The sequence below is a fragment of the Patella vulgata genome, chromosome 1 (assembly GCF_932274485.2).
Source record: "Patella vulgata chromosome 1, xgPatVulg1.2, whole genome shotgun sequence".
Lineage (NCBI taxonomy): Eukaryota > Metazoa > Mollusca > Gastropoda > Patellidae > Patella > Patella vulgata.
In genome coordinates, this window is record NC_065879.2 from 26,094,540 (window position 1) to 26,118,154 (window position 23,615).

Consider the following 23,615-nt stretch of genomic DNA (forward strand, 5'->3'; position numbering starts at 1 on the left):
AGCACACTAATTAAATATAGTATTTTATCCTAATATAAAAGCGACTATCATGTATTTTGAATATTTTTATGTGTTCGTATCTCTAAAGCACACTAATTGAATATAATATATTGTATTTTGTCCTAGAGAAGCAACTATTTATTAGATATGCATTCCGAATCGAGAATATTTTCAGGTGTTTTTATCTAGTTGAATAAAATACACTATTTTGTCCTATTAAAGCAACTATTAATGAGATATTATACATTTACTTAAATTAGACAGTATGTATTTTATTTGAATGTTAAAGAAGAAGTCCAGTTGTTGCAGATTGTTTACATCTTATTCATTACATGGTACTCAAATATTTTCTATAATGTTCAACCTGAAGTAAAATTGTATTGCCTAAGCCATGAATTAAAAATTTAAGAAGATAACTGTTACACACAACAGGTCTGTGTCTTAATTCATTAATTCAAGAAGCACTGATTTGTACTTGTGGTTTTACATTATAGAAACTATTCTAATACTAGATAATCAATAAAATACAATATATAAAATCTGGCAAATGGCTAAGTTCTTTATTAATGACAATAATTTGTATATTATTTAATGTCTGAATATGAGTGATTAGACTAACTTCAAAGCCATTCAAAATGATGATTTTTTGAAAGTTCAGTTTTTTTTTTACTCTGTTGTAGTGGATAAATTTAACTAAGTAATTCTGCAAGGGAGATTGATTTATAATATAAAGAACTGTCTTGGTGACAATTTTCATATACAAATTCTATTTCATAATTTCTCTTCCATGAAAATTCTAACAAGGTTTTATGTAAAACTTGGACATAGATCTCCCATGACTGCTTTATCTAAAATAATGCGTAATTGTTTACGACTGTAATGTATGAAAAAGCGACATGCAAATTCAAATGAATATATATAGAATATACAGAATGGAAATAAAACATTCAATAAAGATGAACAATAAAAAGACTGGATAAACTCACATATTTCGACAGCTTCATAAGATAAGAACAAAAGACGTTTAATAAAGTCAGGATTTGAAGGTAAAGTAGAGAGATATAAACAAATGACAGAAGAATACGAAAGTAAAGAACAGACACAGATGGTTTCTAAAAAGGTCTAACCAGCGACTTCCAGGCAAGATACGCCCACATTTTGCAAGAAATGAATAGAGAACAAGCTAAAAAAAACATAGCGATTTTCATAGAATCAGGGGCCAGAATCCAGGAAGTTACGGTCCGATATGTGCGAATATCAAAAGAAACCGAGATCTTTGGGTTATAAACATATATTTCAAGTTTCATCTATATCGGACAACAATTGTGGCCTCTAGAATGTCCACAAGCTATAAACATTATTTTTCGTACAATCAGGGGTCATAATCCATGAAGTTTGATCTGATACATGTCAATATCAAAGGAACCCAGATCTTTTGGAGATAAACCTGCATTTTAAGTTTCATCAAAATCGGATAAGAATTGTGACCTGTCGAGTATCCACAAACAAATCGTGGACAGACGGATGGAACTATATATACGTCCACATGAAAATGTGGGCGTATAAAAACTTTATAAAGATATATTTCCTAGACAGTTGTGATCCTGAATACACAACCATCCATTAAAAAACATATCTTCCAGGAAAACAAAAACATTCTATCTTTCTAGATATTACAAGAGCCTACTAAATCTAATGTAGCCACAATCATGTATTAGATTTGCAAATAACGTCAGACTCAGTAGTTGAAGCCAGAGTAATATTATCTTGTTTAAATCATTGTGAAATTATCAGGAAATCATTAGATTTTCTTGTTCTTAATAAATACCATACATGCAAAGTTTTATAAAAAGGGACAGAGATTTTTCAGACACCCAATATGATCACCAGCAGCAAATTCATCTTTGCTAGCTCTAATATCAATGTCATCAAATCCTGCAGGGCAAGCTTTTTTTGAAAATTCAAAACATTCAACATACTGTTTTGAAAATTGATAGGGTTATTCCTTATACCAAAAAAAACAATCATACCAAGTTTTAATAATTAAAGGTAAACTACTATAACAAGGACACAAAGGAAAGAAGATTTCGCTGTAAAACTAAACTTACCTTGCCGTAATCTTCAGATCCAATCTGTCCTTCGATTTCACGCAGCCATGAGTCAACGTCATCAACATTACGATTAAAGTTCTGTTGGTTACTGGCTTGTTTCAGCTTGTTGCCTGGACAAAATAAAAACACAATAATAAATCTTAAATCTTTCTAGGAATACACACCACTCAAAACTTCTGACAATTTAGATTAACACTGTCAGTTCAATACTGGTCGTTTACTATTCTGAGAGATCAGATCAGTTAGAATGAATGTATGAAAAGAAAAAATAAAACTGTTCTGCTCCGACTGGGCTAATGAAGACGGGTATGCACCATACAGTGTGCTATGAGGAAAATTTTGCCCAGGCAGCGGCACTATGGCTTACTCTTATATCAAATTCCAACTGTCAAGAGATATTTTACCTGCATGCCAATGTATACACCGGACATCGGTTTTTCGTCCCATCAGAACGACTAGACAGCTGTCCTTGTCAGGGAAAACCACACCGGAATGCATGTATGTCCTATCTATCTGTACCAACCAGGCTAATTAAGACAGGTATATGCTATACAGTGTACTGTGGGAAAATTTAGCCTAGACAGAAACTGAATTCCAACTGTCAAGGACTATTTTATGGGACCTCAGTTTTTTCCCCCATCACATCCGAACGACTAGACACTATTCCTTGCCAGGTCCTCCGTCTTGCACCACTGACAAGAGGGAACCACCCTGGAAAATTCCGGAGAACTTGCTCAGCCAACACTGAGATCGAACCCGAGACCTCCTGGTTAGTAGTATTTATGAGATTTGTTATTAGACTAATAAAACCTGGGAAAAATATTTGACAAATTTTTACAATACCCTTCTTTTCTGTCTGTTTTAGCAGGGTATCCCACAATCTTTCTATTTCTTCAACTCTATCGTTGATGGCATCAGAAGCAAAATGACCATTTTCAACCAATTCACGGCCAGTTGTCTTGATTGTGCTGATTCGATTTTTATTGGCATCCAGTTCTGATTCAAAATTCATATGTTTCTGTAACTTGGTAGTAAGATTGGTAGGATCCTGAAAATTGATTAGTTAATGATTTTAATAAATCAGGAATTAAGTCAAACATGTACGTTTTGCAAACATTAGGATACCTGTTATTTCATTAATTGTTACCACCTGAAACAGAGGGTTTACAAATCCTAATTTTGCAAGTGATCAATATATATTTCAAGCTGTGCCTACTTAGAAAAGGTTACTCCTTTGTAAAAATGGCGTCTTCAATCCAAATTAGTCCATTTCTGTGTCCATTTTTGGTATGAGGTAATTTTTATGACTTCAGCACATCTTGATGCTTTCTTAATACTACATCAGAATTAAATCTAATACAAATTCCAATATTTCAAGACTGTTCCATTCGTATATTTTGAAGCTGTGCAAAATCTCGATTTTTATACCTTCTGACACACATGTTAACCCGTTAAGCGTGAAGTTTTTAAAACATTAACTACTCCCTATTGTGTAATTAATTTGACGAAGTGACGAAGAACTGTGTACTATGTTCTAAGAATAGGTTGGGGAAAATATCTCCAAGGTGCTATTATACACCCTTCACACAGTGAGTGGCAGTTGTCCAGGACATAATATAACGTCCTACACATGCTGCGATTGTGGGGGAATTCCCAAGGGATTCCCCCAAGTGACGAACTATGTTCTATAAATAGGTTGGGGAAAATACCTCCAAGGCATTATATTATGCCCTACACACAGTGAGTGGAAGTTGTCCAGGACGTTATATAACGACCCACACACTTAACGGGTTAAGAAATTGTCAATGTTTCATCAAGTTAAGACGTATCTTAATGTCTATTTTTTAAATAAATTCTTACCAGGTAACTTTCATCTGATGCAGTTTTCAGTTTTTCATTGATCCAGCCTTTTGTCTCATCACAATCCCGTTCAAACACATGCCATTGTAGTGAAGCCTCCAACAATTGTCTTCGTCTGGTGGCCTTCTCATTCAAGAGCAATCGTCTCTCCAATAGCTGAAAGTAATTAATAAAGAAATCATTATTATTAAATCATTCAGATACTGAGGGTTGTAAATATCAATGTTCAAATTACTACAATATTCCTATGGGTAATGCTTTGTCATTATAAATAATGTTAATAAGTTGGGTTTATAATCCGAGTGAATCGTTTTTGTAAGAATGAATGAAATGGGGTCCAATGTTTCCTCAACACAATACTTTGGCTATTTTGAGACAAACATTTAACCATTTTTATGTCAGTGTTTACACACGCAATATGATAAGGAGAATTTTGTTTGGATAGAGTCGTCTATGCCTACTCTAATTCAAATCCCAATTGTCAAGGATTCTTTTGACATGCAATGCCAATGCTTACATGGGTGGACCTTGGTTTTTCGTACTAGATACACTTTTCTTGTCAGCCTTGCAGATGCCCCTGTGAACACCTTTTTATATCAGAATTCAAATCCTGTACAACCTACCTGATTTCGTCTTTGATTGACATCATCAGATGCATAATGTTCACTTTCTATCAATTTGGTAGCAAACTCATCTAGACCCTGTGAAATAAAATCAAATATTACTACAAATTCATCTAGACTCTGCCAAATAAAATCAAATATTACAACAAACTATTACAAAGAAATTATCTAAATAATTATACTTGTAGGCATTTAACATAAAAACTCTGGACAAACAACCAGTTGGGCATTGAAAATGATCCACGGCATAAATTCAAACATTATTATTGATTTTAAACTATTTAAATACCAACCTTGATTTTTTCTTCTTGTGCTGCGAGGGATTTCTCGAAATCGTTATGTTTTTTAATCAAGGCTTCAACACTATCTAGGGAATCACCTAAATCTTCATTCGCCAGGAAGGCCTAAAGGAAAACAAATATTAAAATCACTTTTCAGTTTAAAAATATAGTCATATGTATTTCATCCGCATTTTGATAAGATATGAAAATTGACAAGAGAGTGAGGCTGGTGTGCCCCACCTCAATCTCGAAATAAAGAGATAACACATATTAATTACTTTCATATTTACGTTTTCATAAAGCATCCATCAATCAAACTGTTTATCACTCTGCAGAAGATGTTCATTATTGGAATTTGTCACTGTATTGATGTAATGGAACTATACACTAAGTTTCCTCACTCTCACTCAATTAGAATGAAAGTTATCATACTTGAAAGCATCGGCAAACCAAGTTACTTACCTCTTGTTTTGTCATCCAGGCATCAGCTTGTTCTGTATCTCGTATATAGAGTTGTAAATCCATACACTGTTCATACAGTATTCTTCTCTCTTCCCATAATTCCATTAAACTCTGTTTCTCTGATGCTAGTGTTTGAAGCTGTGATATAATAAATAATAATATTAACGAACACATAAATAGACCCATCAATTGATGTGATACGTGTTATCTATTTGGATTATATAAAATATACCCCCTTTCCATAGAAATCTGATTGAATGGAATATAATAGTTTAACATCTTGTCAACACAATACTTGTCATTTCGAGACTAACACAGTTGGGTTTTTTTCTAAGGTCATGATAGTGAGCTAAATATCGCCACATAGTGGCACTTTGAATTCAAACTGTCATCGTTTTTTTTATGTGCAAGCCATTACTTTACTTGTCTGAATGACAGTATGAACCAGGATTGTACAATTTTGAGGTCCACCTTGGCCACCATATTGTAGTTGAAGAGTACACTACCATTACCCACTCGACTGACATTTTCCTTTTTGACCGTTTATGTGCGACATTCTCAAACACATTTTCCAAATTAAAAGCAATTCTTACCTTTTCCCTGGCTTCATCTGAAGCATAATGATTTGACTCGACCAACTTCTCTCCTGCTTCTGCTGTAGAGCGGAAACTATCCTCACGAGCATCAATTTCTCCCTAGAAATAAAAATATCAACTCATTATTATTTTGGCAGTACTTCAAGAAATCTGATTGCGATTAACATTTAGCAGCACGCTGTTTAATTTTGTAGGAAATTCAATTGTTATTCTTTACCAGTGTTTATGTTAAAACTAATTAGATTAAATGGGATACCTTGTGCTCTTGGTGTCTTTCTAACAAAGCTTCAGCTCCTGTGACATCTTTGGCCATTTCATCAGCAGCAATTATAGCCTTCATATCATGTATCCAGGAAACCAGATCACGGAAATCGGCCAAGAAACGATGTAGATGGTAGGAATCGTCCAGACGATTTTTACGTTCAAATCCCTAGAATATATAAAACATATCTAATATGTTTAGTTCAGGCTTACGTTTTTAATGGAAGGATTAGAATTTTAATGGAATACTCACACAAATATTTAAATAATTTTGCAAAGCTATTCAAACTGACCTTTGGTATTTGATGTTAAAACTATTAAAATTTGGTCATTTTTTTGTCTCCCATACAAAATATTAGTGACGTTAACCAGTGCCATCAACTAATATTCAGAAATAAATATAGAAAATATATTAATTTTAATCAGTCAATCTTACCTTAGATTTGAGTTGTGCCCAGTTTCCATCAATTTCTTTCTGTTTACTTTCAATTTGTTCAGAATTTTCTGGGTGAGTTTCGACCAATCTCTTAGATTCTGTTCCAAGGACTGTCACTTTCTCTTCCAGGGCTGCCAAATCTCGTTCAACACCTTCATGTTTACGTTGAAGAGCCTGAACGCTGGCCAGATCCCGACCATATTCATCAGACGACAAAACTGTGTCTTTTTCCTGAATCCAGGCAATCGTTTCATCGGCATCTCTGTAAAAATAAACAATTCAGTAATAATACTGTTACTGCATTCAGATGACATTTCCACAGTTTAAGTACAAAATGAAATTAAAATTGGTAAACGACAGACTTTCGCTTAATTTGGTGGAAAACAAATATTAAATCAAAAGATAGGTTGCCAGGCAACAAAACATACGCCCACAGCAGCTAAATCGTCCGAGCAGTCGACAAGGGTTGTCACATATTTATTCTTTTGTAGGTAATTAGGGGAATTTAATAGACAATTTCATACAGATGACATTATAATTTCCGTTGTTTGAAGGTTCACAAGGTTCTAAAATCTAAAACAAGGCCGTAACTCTGGAAGCAATCTACAGAAATTGTTCAAATTCGACAGGCTTTATTCGTTTTAATAATTCAAATAATGCATTTGAATTTCATACAGATCGGATGATAACTTTTGTTGTTCGAAAGTTCACAAAGTTCAACAAAGTAAATCAAGGGCCATAACTCTAGACGTAATTGATGGAAATTGCTGACATTCAATAGGCTTGTTTGTCTTCATTTCACTAATTTAGGTGATAACTGAAACTCAATAGGCTTGTTCGTTTTACTAATTTAAATGATACATATAAATTTCATACAGATCGGATAATAACTTTTGTCGTTAGAGCATTTACAAGGTACAACAAAGTGAAACAAGGGCCATAACTCACGGCGTAATTAACAGAAATTGCTGAAATTCAATAGGCTACTTCATTTCACTAATTTAAATGATGCATATCAATTTCAAACAGATTGGATGATAACTGATGTCATTAGAGCGTTCACAATATTCAACAAAGTGAAACAAGGGCCATAACTCTAGATGTAATCAACGGAAATTTCTGAAATTCAATAGGCTTCTTTGTTTTACTAATTTAAATGATGCATATAAATTTCATACAAATCGTTTGATAACTTTTGTCATTAGAGCGTTCACAAGGTGCAACAAAGTAAAACAAGGGCCATAACTCCAGAAGAAATTAACAGAAGTTATTGAAATTAAATAGGCTTCTTCATCTCATTAATGCAAACAACATATATCAATTTCAAAACAATCGGTTGATAAATGTAGTCTGTAGAGTGTTCACAAGAAATTGTGGACGATGGACAGACGGACGGGGGCGACGGCAATATACGACCACATTTCCATGTGGGCGTATAAAAAAGATTACCAGTTAATTATCAAAATAACATCATATAACTCAAAATTCAACACTTTATTTTGACCTAAATCAACGAGATTTAGCACCTTAATATGGAATCATCGTAACACATACCTATTAAATCTCTGTATTTCATGAGCACCAAATAATCTGTCTTGTCTGGTTAAAGATTGAGATTTTAATCTCTGCCATGCCTCATTAACTTCCTGTTGTCGATTCGTGATAGTCTCTTCATCTGGATGACCTTCAACTAGTAATTGTTCCGCTAATTTATTAACTTCTGTTACTTTGTCTTCGTGATTTGAGAGATCCTGATGGATAAAAAAAGGATTTAATTAGAATGCAATCAAAATGAATGAGTGGTTCCATTTGTTACAATGACATGGCAATAAAACCTCTTTTGCTGTATATTTGTATGAGCCTCAATCATAACTCTTCTTAAAAGAGAGAATTTATTTATTTCGATATTGGTCACAAAGAAATCTAATCTGTGTTTATAAAATAGGTTGAAAGGCAATGAATATTCACAGCAGCTAAGTGATCACAGGTCATAGTTCTGAAAGTTACTATAGAAAATAGTTGAATAGGCTAAATGGCGTCATAAACCAGTACACATTTTAAATCAACTGGACGATTAACTGTAGCCTCTAGGGCTTGTGAACTATGACTAGATGGAGAGCCACACTGGTGTGATGACAATATGACCAGATTTCAATGTGGCCATATAGAAATGGAATTTCAATTCCCAAACAGTACTTTTTTTAATAAGCTAAGTCAGTTTAAAAGCACTACGATAGGAAATCTTTTATCTCAAAATAATTTCAATATACTCTGGAAAAATTCCAATATGTCTAACCTTTTGGAACTCATCAAATTTCTTCTGTAGAACTTCAACATGTTCTAGATCAATACCAAACTCTTCTGATGACACGAAAGCTTCCTGTAATAATAATAATTATTCATGTAACACAAATCAATCAATAATGAATGATATAGACAGACAGCAAGACTCTTAGTTTACACAACAACAGGCAACAATAACACAGACAATATATATTGAGTAAGCAATCTGTGAAGTGGAGTCTGGTCAACGAATCATCGCACACTTCACAAATTTCCTGTGGGACCCTGTGTCTAAAAGATTGTGTTGACTATTAAGACACTGTATTATATATCAGGTCCGGTTTGTTAACACTAGGAATCAATTTAAAGGGGTACTGTTCACTATTGCAACTGTGTATAACACATGTGCAACATGCCAAGCAAACAAAGCTGTGTGAGAGAGAGAGAGAAATGGGGTTTAACGTCCACTCGACTCAACTAGGTCATTTCAGGACTAACATGGTTTTAATTTTATTTCAATAATTCGCTTGCGCATAGGGATCTTTAGCAGTGGGAGGAAACCGGAGGACCCGGAGAAAACCCGCGAGGTTGGACAGGCGAAAACAAAGCTGTGAACTTTTATTTTCCCAATAACAGCTCTTAGAAACAGGGCATTTCTAGTTTTTAAAATCTTTATTCGAATGATGCAAATGTGAATGCAGAACATTTACATAATGTTACTAACACTTTGGCATTATATGAAGAAGTATATACAGCCTCAAAGTTCCTAGTATGTCATAAACACTTATGCTTCCAGCTAGCATATTAGAGGCAGTGACATTTTGAAAAACTTTGTCAATTAAGCCTTTTATTTACGAGTGTAATGTACTCCAGTTGTCATGATGTAAAAACAGCCAGTGAAATAAACAATTAAGTGGATTCTTTAACCTTTCTCCTAGTCGAATGACATTTCTACGGCCACCATGTCTTCAACTTGAACCATTCTACAGCAAAGTGGATTGACATTTAACAAACTTTTTTTTTACATTCCTAATGACGTTAAGTTATAGATGGCTATTGTCTTTTATGACCAAATTATGTGGTTATCCATATTTCCTGGGGCTAGGCATATTTTAAACAAAAGTGAATTTCAGTGAACTTTTGTTTTTTTCTCAGTGATTTTTGAAAGAATCTACTATTAATTCTGACCCAAGCAATCAGCGAGATAACTTTCAATCCAAATGGATTTTAATTAGTAATATTACTATTTAACCTTTTCTTACGAGACATTTAACGTGAAACAGACTTAGAAATGTACTCAAGATATCTAGGCCCAGATATATCCCAATATGTACAAAGGGGCTTTTACTTTTGTGTCACCCTGTTTTGATTGCTACCCTGTTACAATTTTGATAGCTACCCTGTTACAAATTAAGACTAGTATATTATTCGTGTCTTTTTCTTTACCCCCTTACTAACCTTATCGTGAATCCAAAACATAACTTCATCACATTCTCGTGTAAACTGGACCAATCGTAGGGCTTGCTGCAATTTCAATCCCTTGTCGTTTAATTTGGACAACAAAAGTTTCCAAAGTCTCCATAATTCTTCTAGTCTTTCCTGAAAGAACACATTTACAGTTACATGTACTTTCAGATTAAATGTTTTCATACAATATGTGGACAGAGACAGTGCTATTATTTCTTTGGACGATTCAGATAATTGACAACATAATTACTTTATGACTACTTCTTCATCTTATGATAAACCGATGATGTATAAAATACTTAAATTAGGGTTAAAGTCCAAGACAAAGAGAGAAATGGGGCTTAACATCCACCCAAAATTAACATGATCATTAAAGATACTGTTGTCCTTGCAATGAAACACCCACATGTAAAGTTATCCAAATGATAAAATGGAAATCATTGAAAATCAATAGATTTCTTTGCCTTAGGAACTTAAACACTGCATAAATTTCAAATCAATGAAACATGAGGGACAACAAGATTTTAAAAAGTGGCCAACAGCTACAAACCTAGAAGTAATAATTATCTCCTCATGAACTTAAAAGATAAAAGATAAAATTAGCCACTAGAGGGAGTCCACAAAATAAATTTTTTAAATAGACAAAGGGCCATAATGATTTGAAACAAATGGATGTCAAATTTACTCCTATCAATTTTTCAAACTGACAAAGGGCCAAAATGATTTGACATAATTGGATGTTAAATTTACCTGTATAACTTGTGAAGCAAAGTGTTCTTGATTGATCATCTCATTGCCCGTTTGGTCAAGAATTTCAATAGCATTAGCGTGAGCTGCTACTTCAGCTTCAAACGCTTGATGTTTCTGTATTTTGGCCTGAAAATACAAAATTAGTGGCATCATTAAAACAGAAGTAGCATAGATAATCGAAGTGCATGTACATGTAGACTTATTGAAAATCAAATTAGGTTCTAATTGTTCTCAGACAACGTAACTTTGGTCATTCTGACCCAGACATCAGATGTATGTAGGGGTCTGGTCAATATCTTAGAGATTATGTTCTTGATAAGTGTAAAATGGGTTTCTTAAGTAATTTCACTCTTATTAGTGTTTATTCGTTGATAAGGTGTTTTAAATTAGACAGCAAGAACGATTCTCAATTTTTTTTTTTAATGTTCAATGTGTGAAGTCAGTTCTTGTCTTTACTAGGATACATGGAATGTGGTTCAACCAATGTCTTATCGACAAAATACATGTACTTCAACATTTTGAGAAAAACCTAATTTTTATTTCTATGGATACTTACTTTCCTTTTCAAAAAAAAAGAAGCGATTTTTCGTACAATCCACGGCGATAATCCAGAAACTTACTGTCTGATATGCGCAAATAGCAAAATGAACCGAGATCTTTGGGACTTCTAGAGTGTCCATAACATTGGTATTACATACTTTTACACTATTTGCGTACAAAAGGGTCTATTTTGTCTGGCAGTTTCGGTCAGAATTTTACAAAATTCGAACTCAACCTTCATTGATGTGCAACAGTGATATATTTAAACGTTTTTTTAAAATTGAATACAAATTGTGACTTCTACATTGTAACGGGTCCACAAGCCAAAAATGTGATTTTCGAACAATCAAGAGGCATAATCTAGGAAGTTACATTCGGATATGAGCGATCAATGAAAGGAACTAAAATTTTTGTGATATAAACATATCTAGAGGGTCCACAACCTTGATATATATACCATATTTTAACACTTTTTGCATATAGGGGCAGCCAATTTTAACCAGCGGTTTTAGTTCGATTTTCACGAAATTCGAACTCAACCATTGTTAGGGTGTAACAGTGTTATATTCAAACGTTTTTTTAAATCGGATAATAATTGCAACCTCTAGAGGGACAACAAGCAAAAAACGTGATTTTTCATACAATCAGAGGACATAATTCTGGATGTTATCTGTGAATATTGAAAGAAACCAAGATCTTTGGGTTATCAATATATATCCATGTACATGTACCAGTATCTGAACATTCTTTTAGAGCCCTCATCAATCAAATGAAATATCATCATCAGTGGAATTAGTGTTGAAGAAAACATTTGTCCTTTGAACCATAATATTTTTACATTATATTGATTGAAAATGTCTGTTAGTCATTAATCTTCTTAAAATTAGTAAAATGGCTCATTATTGTGGATCAAGTAGACATTTTGAATGATCAGTGCTATGCAGTATAGCAAATGTTTGAATCTATGACTGAATTAACTTAGTGATGATCGGATTTGATTGATGCCAGAGGGAATTCAACTTTACTGCCAATCTGCGATAAATACATTGTAGTATTATTGTACACAGTAAATAAAATTGTGTTTTTACAGAAACCAGACCCTGTAGTTCAATGGCCCTTGTAAGCTTACATGTACATGTACTATTGGCAGTATATAAAGCTTGTCTGTGATATCATTTTCGCGGAAGTGGACGTAAAATAGAGCTATTTCACACTCACACATATATCTAAAGCCATATGATATCATATTACAAAACTATTTTTTACCTGTAAATTAGTTGGATCTCTGTAACTTTCATCTGAAGCTGTTTGTAATTTCTCCAAAATCCAACTTTGAAGTTCATCGGCATCTCGTTTGAAATATTGGTATCGTCTGGAATCTTCTAGTTTTTCGCGTCTTTCCTTACAGTTTAATTTAAAGTTTGAGTAGCGGCCCAAGACTTCTTCACGGCGATTCTGGATATCCTCTGCCGTCTCCAATATCTTGATCTCGCGAGGTTGGACCTCGGTCATTTTGACTGTTTACTGAAAACATAAAATCAAACTCAATTATTACCGTACATGAAAAATTTTTTTGTTCAGGCTGAAGAGTCCAGCAATTTATTCCTGCACATATATCTTATCATCATACAAGGTCATGTTTTTTTTTCAAGATTCAGATACTGGTACATATATTAATCATAATGTCAGAACTAAGGCCAAGATTACATGTACATTTCAATTTTTTCCTGAAACACAAGTTTTTACAAAGTGTCCTTTACGCTTGCTTTGTTAACATTTTTGTCTGGTTTTCATAGTGTACTGGGCCCTTATTCACGAAAACTAAAACAAAGATACATGTACAATCGAAATTTTAAGAAATACTGCAATTAGATTGGCTAACCAGTAAAATCAATTTGCATATATCCAATGAAGTTGCAGTATTTCTTAAAATTTCGGTTGTAACTTAGTTTAAGTTTTCGTGAATAAGGGCCCTGTACATGTAGGTATAACAGTCAAGAAGTCATATGATATTTTTGTATTTTTATTTTCTAATGACAAATCTTTTCATTTGAATGTAGTTTTCCATATCTCTGCAGTTTAGTTTACTAACCCGCTACATGCATAAATGCACTGCAGTTACAAATTCCTCATAAAATGAACACGCACTAGCTTATCTCCTGTATGTTGTGATTGATTGTGTAGTGTCTGTTTGATTTATTAGTAATACGTCTACTTGCAATAAATATCTGCCATGATTCATAGGTTTATCAATATTGATTCAAACTACTCAATCACTTTCATTCAACTCTATACACGTACATATCATATGGCAGATAAATCAGATTGGCACAAAAGCCGATTCTGATTCAGTTCTTTAATTAAAGACTATCTTCCATAAATAAGCCTAAATTACATACCGCTTTTAATATTGTGTGCATGTACATGACCATGTATTGTCTGATTCTAATCATGTACTTTAGAAATTATTTCCGTACATGTATATTAATTCTATATGCTGTAGGTCATTTAGGCTTCAATAGACTGTTACATGTACTGATAAATCCACACCTACGGTAAATGGTCGATTATCATCATCAACATCATCATCAACATGTGCGGTAAATTTTCATGTGTTGGACATGCCTAAGAAACTAAATGTGTTTTTTTACAATGATGACAAGTCCTACAATGTACATGTATTTTCAGGTTTGAACTCTTTTCAATTCTCATCGGACCATCTACTGAATGTATAGATGCTATAAATGTACATGTATGAATGAACTCATGACTCATACACCACGAAATTCAGTTTTATAATTCTGACTGGGTTCACCCACAAATGTACATGTACAGAATATATATTTCCAGACAGCTACATGTACTGTACTTCTACAAAAATCCTTAAATTATTTTTCACAATTAAAGCTGAAGGTGCGAATTGCTACCTCCTGAATATATTATCAGACAGTGCTAACTATCAGAATTCCCGAAATATGTCGGATTAAGCGTTGACGTATGTGTATGTGCTTTGATTCCCAATTCTAATACTGATGTACATGTACATGTACATCAGGAATAAAGGATGACTTACATGTAATACAGATAAATACAAATCATGTACTTTCTAAATATATATTTATAGACAAGTTGTCGTCCATTTTCAGACAGTGCCATCAGAATTCAAGAAATATGGTTTCATTGTCTGCTTGTCGGATTGAGCGTTGACATCCACAATAGCTTCATGTATGTGTGTGCTTTTTGATATGATTTACGATTCTAATACCGTATCGATGTACATGTACATGTATATTAGGAATAAAGGATGGTTTATCAGATAAATACAAATCATGTACTTATAGACAAGCGGTCGCCCATTTTCTAATAATGCTATCAGAATTCATGATACATGGTTTCGTTGCCTGTGTGTAAAATTAACCCAAACTAGCAACATGTACTATACTGTATATGTGCTTTGTGATATGATTCACAATTCTAATATAGAAGAACATTAGAAACAAAGGATAGTTTAGGATATATGTATCGGCCTGTTTTAGTTACTTTTTATAACCAAATTTGCGAAAGGTATATATACATGTATAGAAAGTCACAGGACACTACAGAAGAACAGGTAACCTGCGTTATTGTTCCATTGTAACATGCTTTAGGGTGAATCTTGCATTTTGATTGGTCAATTAGACACTGTTGATTGGACAATAACACCCCTCGGTTTTAGTAATTTTTTTTAAAATGCTAAAATAGCATGTACAATGTCGATAAACACTTCCTGATTCGCATTTAGAGGGGTGTTATTGGGCAATAGACTTGTCCTGAGATTTTACATTAGGACCCAAAACGCGTTTATCTCCTAAATACAGCTGTAACAATATGGACGAAATTCATTTGAACATTACAAATTTTTGCAGCCCATACTCGGCCAATTATATTTAATTAATAATTTTCACGGATAAATCTGACTTTCACTGACTTTATATTTTCGCTGGCTATAATTCGCCCACTTTTTTATATTTCCGCCAAGAATGTCTATTATTTTCGCGGAGAGCAAATGGGAAAACATCGCGATTCTAGAGCGGAAAAAACACAGACCAATGACTAATTTCCCACTACCACCTGAATGAGTTCTCTTATAAATATTATATCATACGTATTATATAATAACTTAATATGATGGCCATATGTTATTGCAGATGGTGATTATATTACATGTACTAGAGGAAAGGGATGTTTATATTGATGTCTATACATGTAAATTGATCTTATAATGGGACTAACACACAGGTGTTAATTACATGTAGTCCTGATATCTGATCTTCTACACATCTTTTATAATTATTTAATTTACTTCCAGCAGCTTCATACATAGAAACGGTTTAACAGGGACATGTGGACATCTTCAGATGTTATCAAATGAATAATATTGGGGGTCATTAACCGTAAGCCAATGTTTCTCCCAACTTCTTGTCAAACTCAAAGTTACCCCATACCCATGGTGTTTCTATAAATAACTTTGGCATGGTTTCTTTTACTTTTGACATAAGGTGAACCAGTGTTGGGATTTCAAAATTTTTCTTGTCGGACATTTTTACCGAAAATAAAGGGGCGTAACTCTTATCGTTATTTAAGCAGGCGACTTCAGCCCACAATTAAAAATCATGTATCAAAAATATATTCAAATTTGTACGTAATAAAAAAATAGGGGCAACTTTTTTTTTCATATTTAATTCCCGTACGGTATTCAAATTTATATCATTAATATTCCTACAAAATTATGTGTTGTCGTAATACGATAGAATGAAAGTGTGCCGACTACTGACGACTGGTACCCATTTCAAATTCCCTCGTCGCTCTACCACATTGAGCGAGTGACATCATCTGCTAAATAATCGCGTTCGATTCTAGCACGCGCTATCGAAAAGAACAATTAACTACTTACACTATTCCAATCGAAATATTTGTCAACATTTCTTAGCGTATTTATTTATTTATTTAAAAACATAAACCCCATTCAAAATATGATCATAAATCTGAGAATATAGAATCTTTTCTCCGATATTAGACGTGTAGTTTTGTCATGTTTCCATTTCATAATTTCACGTGTCTCGCAAGATTTCTACTTCCGTTTCAGTTATTGTACTATAACCGCGTCTGATTAGAAGCAGAGCTTGCATTGTCTAGTATTTTTCGGATATATGTGAGAAGGAAAAAGCTTTATTTAATGCCCGCTTCCAGCGAAGTCATACAATATATCTGAAACTTTAGAACGTTTGGAAAATAGCGTCAGACATGTCCGGAATGTAGGCGAAATCCCATCACTGAGGTGATTGAACAATTTTATCCTTTAGTCTAATTTTATATCACTTTTGTAATGGCCGGAATAGTGTCTGGCAAAGTTAACCACAAATATTATTTTAATCAATCTACCCTACAATTACAATTTCGTAACCGATATGATGAACCACGGCCAACACATTATTAGTTTAATCAATCTACCCTACAATTACAATTTCATGTACATATATGTAACCGATATGATGAACCACAGCCCACACATTATTAGACAGCTTATTTATTGTGAAATTTGTTCTGAAATTCAAAAGATACAGGAAGTGAATCTTACCGTTAGTGCTACGATCACTGCTGGCTGACAGTAGGTACAGTAGTAAACAAAACAATCCATAATAAATAAAATAAAACAAAAACAACAAACAAATCAACACCACAAACACATCTGGAAACTCCTCCAAAAAAGGACACTTAAAGATCATTAAAAACACCACTGGTGTCGGTTCCTACCACCACATCTCTCTCACATTAGGTCTTAAAAAATGTTTTTTTTCACAATTCAATAATGTTTTTTTCACAATTCAATGTTTTTTTCACAATTCAATGTTTTCTTCCAATAAAAATTTTTTTTTACAAATCCATATCCATAAAAACTACATGTCAAAGAAATTTTGCCATTAAAATTCATTAATTTAGAGAGTATTCAATAAATTCAAAATTGCTTTTTTTCTTTAAAAAAGAATGTATTGAGAAACTTCCAAAATTGCTGCTATTCAAATTCTCTTCAGTGATGGCTCACTGAACCATATAAGATGAAAGCCTTAACTGCACCACTTGGCATCATTAAATGTATCCAAAGCAATGGAAAGAAAATTCAATTTCAACAACCAACCGATCATGCTTTCTAATCGTGACAAAGTAATCATTTATTTTCTTTAGTTCATAGGAATGAAGACTGGTAGAATACATGAACGGCACACAGTACCCTTAAGCAGGACTTGCCGACCTGTGGTTGCTATAGTAACCATACCGCATATAGAACTGATCAATAATTATTACCCAGACTGATGAAAGAATTCTCTACAAACCTATGAAACATGGACTCAGACATTAAAATTGTCACACTATAATTCATGTTTTACTTTATGTACAATGTAAATTGGTCTCACACAACTCTGGTCAGCCTAACCATTTTAATTAAATTACAGGTACTGGTACATTTATTAGCATGTACATCTACCTGTACCTGTTGCATACATATAAATTCAACTTTCTTAAAGATGCATTACCAGTAAGTAAGATTAAGATAAAGAGCTGGTCATTCTGGCTATAAGTTAAAAAAATAGATAATGAAAAATGAATATATTGAAAATTTTAGTCAAATTACTTTAATCTGTGCAAAGTTATGAGTGTTTGAAGTTTTGACAAAATATAGCATAGATTTATTTTCATACATGTACATGAAGCAACGGTACTTGACAGTCGAGACAGTCATGTATCTACATGTATTTTATCATTAACCTTGTAAATTCAACAAGTTAAAATAAGAGGTTTCCGAAACAGTAAAGGGGCATTATGGAAGATTAGATAAAGAGTTGACAGCTCGCTATATTTAATAGTTCAAAAATAGATAACGTAAATAGAATATGGTGAAAATTTCAGATAAATTGTTCCACTACGAACGGAAGTATTAGCGTTTGAATTTTAAGCTAGCATCGATCATCATTACTAAAGTCGGTACGATAAAAAAAAGTCTTGATTATCCATTTTGCGTTTAATTATTTTTCAAAAAATGCATTCCAATCCGCTAAATAAATATTGCAGGCTAGCGTTGACATCAAGAGTTGATTATGGTCTGAATAAGTTAATTGATGTCTAATTAATAATTTAGATAACATTTCAGGCCTAAACAGAGACCTACGATAGGCACATTTAGCTCTTTCATAATTATGTTTAAATAAATGCTAAATCAGCTAAATGCTAAATGCTATAAAAGATGAAACATCTACATGTAAAGTGATCTGTCCTACATGTACATATACATGTATAATGGATATCCATTATCATGTACATTTAAGAGTTGTGAGTCTATATAAGTGTATAAATAACAAGGTTTAGGCTTAACAGCATAGAAACTACAATAATAAAACTATGTGAACTATTTAATAAAAGATTACACTACTACATTCATGTAGGTGTATACCATAATATGACCATAAAAAGGTCAGTTACTGTTACAAGGCATGACTCATGGTTGTCCTTTTAACTTTCAATCATTTGAAATACACGTACAAGTACTTGTAGTCTACATGTACAATTGTACATTTAGTTACCGGTACATAGAAATATGGGGACATTTGTTTTTATAGGATCCCAAGCATTTGAATGAAATGGAGATTTAACATTTTGTCAATTCAACATATTTTTACTCTGGTCAAACTGAGACAGACATACATGTACATGCATTGTAATTTTTATTTCCAAGGTAGGAAGACTGCATTTTTACCCACCGGTACACCTCAGTTTCCTAACAACTTTAGAAGATGTTGTTAGAGCCCACTGTACAAATGTAGAATCAGACTACTATTAAAACAAGCCAACAGTGAGGCTGATATGTCCCCCGCTGAAATTCCAGAATAAATAGATGACAAATATTAATTAATCGCACATTTATTTTTTTCAAAAAGTATTGAGCAATCAAACCATACACTAAGTTTCATCCCTCTCTATCAGATAGAATCAAGATTATCTTGTCCCAAAGCATCGACCAATGAAATTGATTAGCTCTGCTTAGCTTTAGCTTGAAATGTTAATCATTGAAATCAGTCAAGACATTCACCTAATGAACATCTATATCAGGTTTAAACATTCTACCTCAATTAAAAGCAGAGTTTTTATGATCCCTAAGTCTTGACCAATCGCTTCTTAGCCCAGGCAGAATATATCGCACAATCGAACTTAGTCAAGGTAATGATATAATGAATCTATATTCAGAGTTTTATCGCTCTCACTTTATTATAACCAGTTATCTTGCCCCTAAAGCATCAACCAATCAGATTGCTTATCTCTGCCTACCGTAAGCAGACAATGTTCATCATCAAACTCCATCAAGGGATTCACCTAATGAATGCCTACACCAAGTTTGAACATTCTACCTCAATTAGAAGGAGAGTTATTGTGTTCCAAAGTCTCGACCAATCAAATTGCTTATCGCTCTGCTTACCCTTGAGCAGCGGAAAATTTTCATTATCGAACTTAGTCAAGGTATTGATGCAATAAAGCTATACACCAAGTGTCCTCACTCTCACTTAATTAGAACTAAAGTTATCGTGTCCCAAAGCATCAACCAATCAAATTGCTTATCTCTGCTTACCCTCAGCAGAAAATGTTCATCTTCGAACTCCATCAAGGTATTGACCTAATAAACACCTACACCAAGTTTGAACATTCTAGCTCAATTAGAAAGAGAGTTATTGTGTCCCAAAAAGTGTGATGGACAGACAGACGGACGAACCCATTTTAATAATGTAATACATGTATACTGGTACTATACATGTAAAATCAGATACCGATAATTTAAAAATCCTAACTAACAGAAGTGCAGACATTAACTTCATTAAGTACATGTAGAATAGAGTGGTACATGTAACTGTACAATTTAGTTAGAGTGTGGATTCTACATTCTTGTCTACTTTCTGTTTGCATCAGCTTTTGAACCACCAGCTACAGAGATCTACTGACCTGTCCCAGCCTCAGCTACTCCATGTTCCTGAAGCAACGACCGCGAATTTTACAAATCTAGTCGTTGCTTCAATACTCAACAATTCCCGAATTTTTGCGCTCGTTGTGTTTACACGTGACTAATTAGCATTGTCCAATCAGAGGTCGTGGCACATAACACACTGTAAACAAATATGGCGGCCTCCATAGAAAAAGAAATAGACAAGTTTACAGCCTTTGTTGATCAACAATGATTTCCAGCAACCTTGACATTGATCGAACCTTGAACTTTGCAACTCGATTGTCACATGTAGACATTTTAGCTAGAAGCGCGAGACTTGATAATCGTAACCATATTTTTAACGAAGGAATCTGATAGGATCACAAGCTAGGCTTATACCCAATCGAAATTAGTGCTAAAATATGCGGGGATTGATAAGATGTATGTAGTTAAGGCGAGATCAAGCCTTCTATTGAACATGCAGCTACTCTTATTTCAAACATATCTGTATTATGTTACATGTACACCAAAAACATCCATCATGCAACATTACAAATGCTTTATCCAGTAATGCATGAATTGCAGATTTTTTAATCAACTACAGTACATGTGTCCATAAAGTGCTTCCATACTTAAAAAATAAAGGCATATCTTTCTTATTGTTTCAACCTAAGGTCAAAAAGGTTACCCGACCCAACCTATTATTTTGAGCCCAAATTTGATCAACCTAAACTTTTTTTTTCTCATTTCCCCAAGTCCTATAAATCGGCCTCTGGTGTGATTTTCTGCAGACTCTGAAATTTTGGTATTATAACAGTCTGAATCAACATTGTTTCATAGAAACTTACTCAGTAATTAAGCTAGAAATACTAGGAAATAGACAATAAACACTTTACCATATTTAAAATGACATCACAAAGGCTATCGATGGCAAGTATCGATGTAGTTTATAAACAATAAAATTACAAAAAAAGCAGTTCACTTAACTTTATCCAAACTTAACCCATAAATTCCAAGAAAAGAACAGATTTTCCAACTGACCGACCCTATTTATTGTGGTTAAGTACATGTAACCGTTAACACAGGTATTTTTTTTATTTATCTGATGGAGTGGGCTTACATAAATACCAGAGTAAAGGCTTACAATCAAACTGATAAATTACTGGCAATATTCCAACTATCTACTCCATAACACTAGACTATTAATTCACCCAAGTTCTATAATGAACTGTCTGTATCAGCATTTAGATAGATTCCCATGGAGAATCCAAGGAGGGTTTAACAGATATTAAATATCATCACTTGGCTTCCATAAAGAGAGGATGTTCTGGATATTACTGTTTATCTGGATGTCTGGTTTTATGATCATATCAAACCAAAGTGCCTAGAGCAGGATGCACAAACTCTTGAATTAGTGATTTTGAATAAGTCTACCTATTTTATATTAATAAATATTTACAACATATAATGGTTATTTGACATAACACAGTAATATTTTGGAATGAAAAATTTTGACAATCAGCAAATATACACAGATACATAATAAATATAAGGCACATGTACATGTATTTCTTTTCAATCTGCATCTTAACATTTCAATCAGTCATGACTTATGAAAATGAAAAATTAGAGTAGGCCACATATACAATGTACTATTCAAATATGGATTAAAGATGCCTTATACCGTAGTATGTAAGATTTAGATAAAGAGTCAAGAGTTAAAAAAATAGATTATGAAAACAAATCTTTTCTATGGACTTAACAGTAAATTTTTTCAATGTACATGTAAGTATAAGAAAATTCTGCAAAGCAAGAAAGCATGTACATGTATATACATACAAAATAAAAAATTTCAACCTAACATTTCAAATTTTACCCAAATTTATGTGTTGAATTTATGCGATAGACATGCTGCCTCAGCCTCACTCTTAAAATGATAATGAAAATGAGGAAACGAAAAAGAGATAAGTGTTTAATATTAAGGTCAATTGTATGTGTGGGCAATAAATAACAGGGTTAAGTGTTACTCAGAAATATTCACATTTTCTAGAAGTCTGAAAATGCAGCGAAATAAATCCAAATATTATCAAATGTAATCAAACTGTGTTGTAATTTTTCACTCTGGAACATTCATTTGAATAATGACTCAGAACATCTGAACAGCAAAACCCACAATTAACTGTATCGAAAAACTATTTTCAACCAAATTGCTATATACCAGGTAGGCCCCTATTTATATTGGGTGCCAGTTAAGTCGTCCACAAGCAAACTCGCCCACTGTTAAGTCGTCCACAACCATTGGTTAAGTCAACCACAAGCCATATTAGTAATGTCGTCCACAACTAAGGCTGACCTTAAAAATATCTTTGTTTCGCCTAACGCGACCGACTAACTAAAACCACCCCCGACTTAAATTATTTTATTGCACTTTTCCGCGATCTTTTTATTTTATTTTGTGTGTTAACCTGAAATATATCACGAGAGTTATTTCCCTTTACTATGGCTATGGTTTGATTCATTATTGAAACTGGTTGATCAAGACGAAAGCCTCATAGGTGTCGCTTCTCAACAAAATGGTTGCAGACGAAAGCACGTCCATTCCCACGAAATGATTCTGCCTCTATGTCTGTGGGGCGTCGTTTTAAACATGACGACGATATTTTCAATATCCGTTTTCGAGAAAAATGAAGGCACAACCCGCACGATCGTTAAAAACGTGTTGAGGGAGTTTCAAACGTGAGTTTGTGGCAATTTGTGTGCGAGTCGTGCATCAAGAAAAATCCCGATGTCATTGATTTGTTTGCCAATAAAAGAAGACGAATGTTTGCACCCGAAAAATTATCAAGCTGTCAAATTAGCTCTTAAAAAAAAAATCTGAAAAGAAAAACCGACCTACCGACCCTTCTTCTCGATTGTGGGTCGGGTTTGGTGAAACAAAGAT

The 23,615-nt window shown here is 33.6% G+C and overlaps 1 protein-coding gene across 1 annotated transcript in view; it reads right to left on the reverse strand.

Annotated features, from left to right (window-relative positions):
• Positions 1-23,615, reverse strand: part of LOC126811415 (spectrin alpha chain) — a 52,049-nt gene that overhangs the window by 26,045 nt on the left and 2,389 nt on the right. The window contains exons 2-15 of the mRNA XM_056098458.1: positions 12,937-13,194; positions 11,131-11,256; positions 10,372-10,512; positions 8,927-9,010; positions 8,185-8,381; positions 6,631-6,892; positions 6,190-6,363; positions 5,931-6,032; positions 5,338-5,475; positions 4,888-4,998; positions 4,595-4,672; positions 3,972-4,127; positions 2,955-3,159; positions 2,109-2,221 (exon numbers count right to left, since the gene is read on the reverse strand). Coding sequence (XP_055954433.1) covers positions 2,109-2,221; positions 2,955-3,159; positions 3,972-4,127; positions 4,595-4,672; positions 4,888-4,998; positions 5,338-5,475; positions 5,931-6,032; positions 6,190-6,363; positions 6,631-6,892; positions 8,185-8,381; positions 8,927-9,010; positions 10,372-10,512; positions 11,131-11,256; positions 12,937-13,182 — 2,133 coding nt within the window. The 5' untranslated portion in view covers positions 13,183-13,194. The remainder of the gene's footprint in view (positions 1-2,108; positions 2,222-2,954; positions 3,160-3,971; positions 4,128-4,594; positions 4,673-4,887; positions 4,999-5,337; positions 5,476-5,930; positions 6,033-6,189; positions 6,364-6,630; positions 6,893-8,184; positions 8,382-8,926; positions 9,011-10,371; positions 10,513-11,130; positions 11,257-12,936; positions 13,195-23,615) is intronic.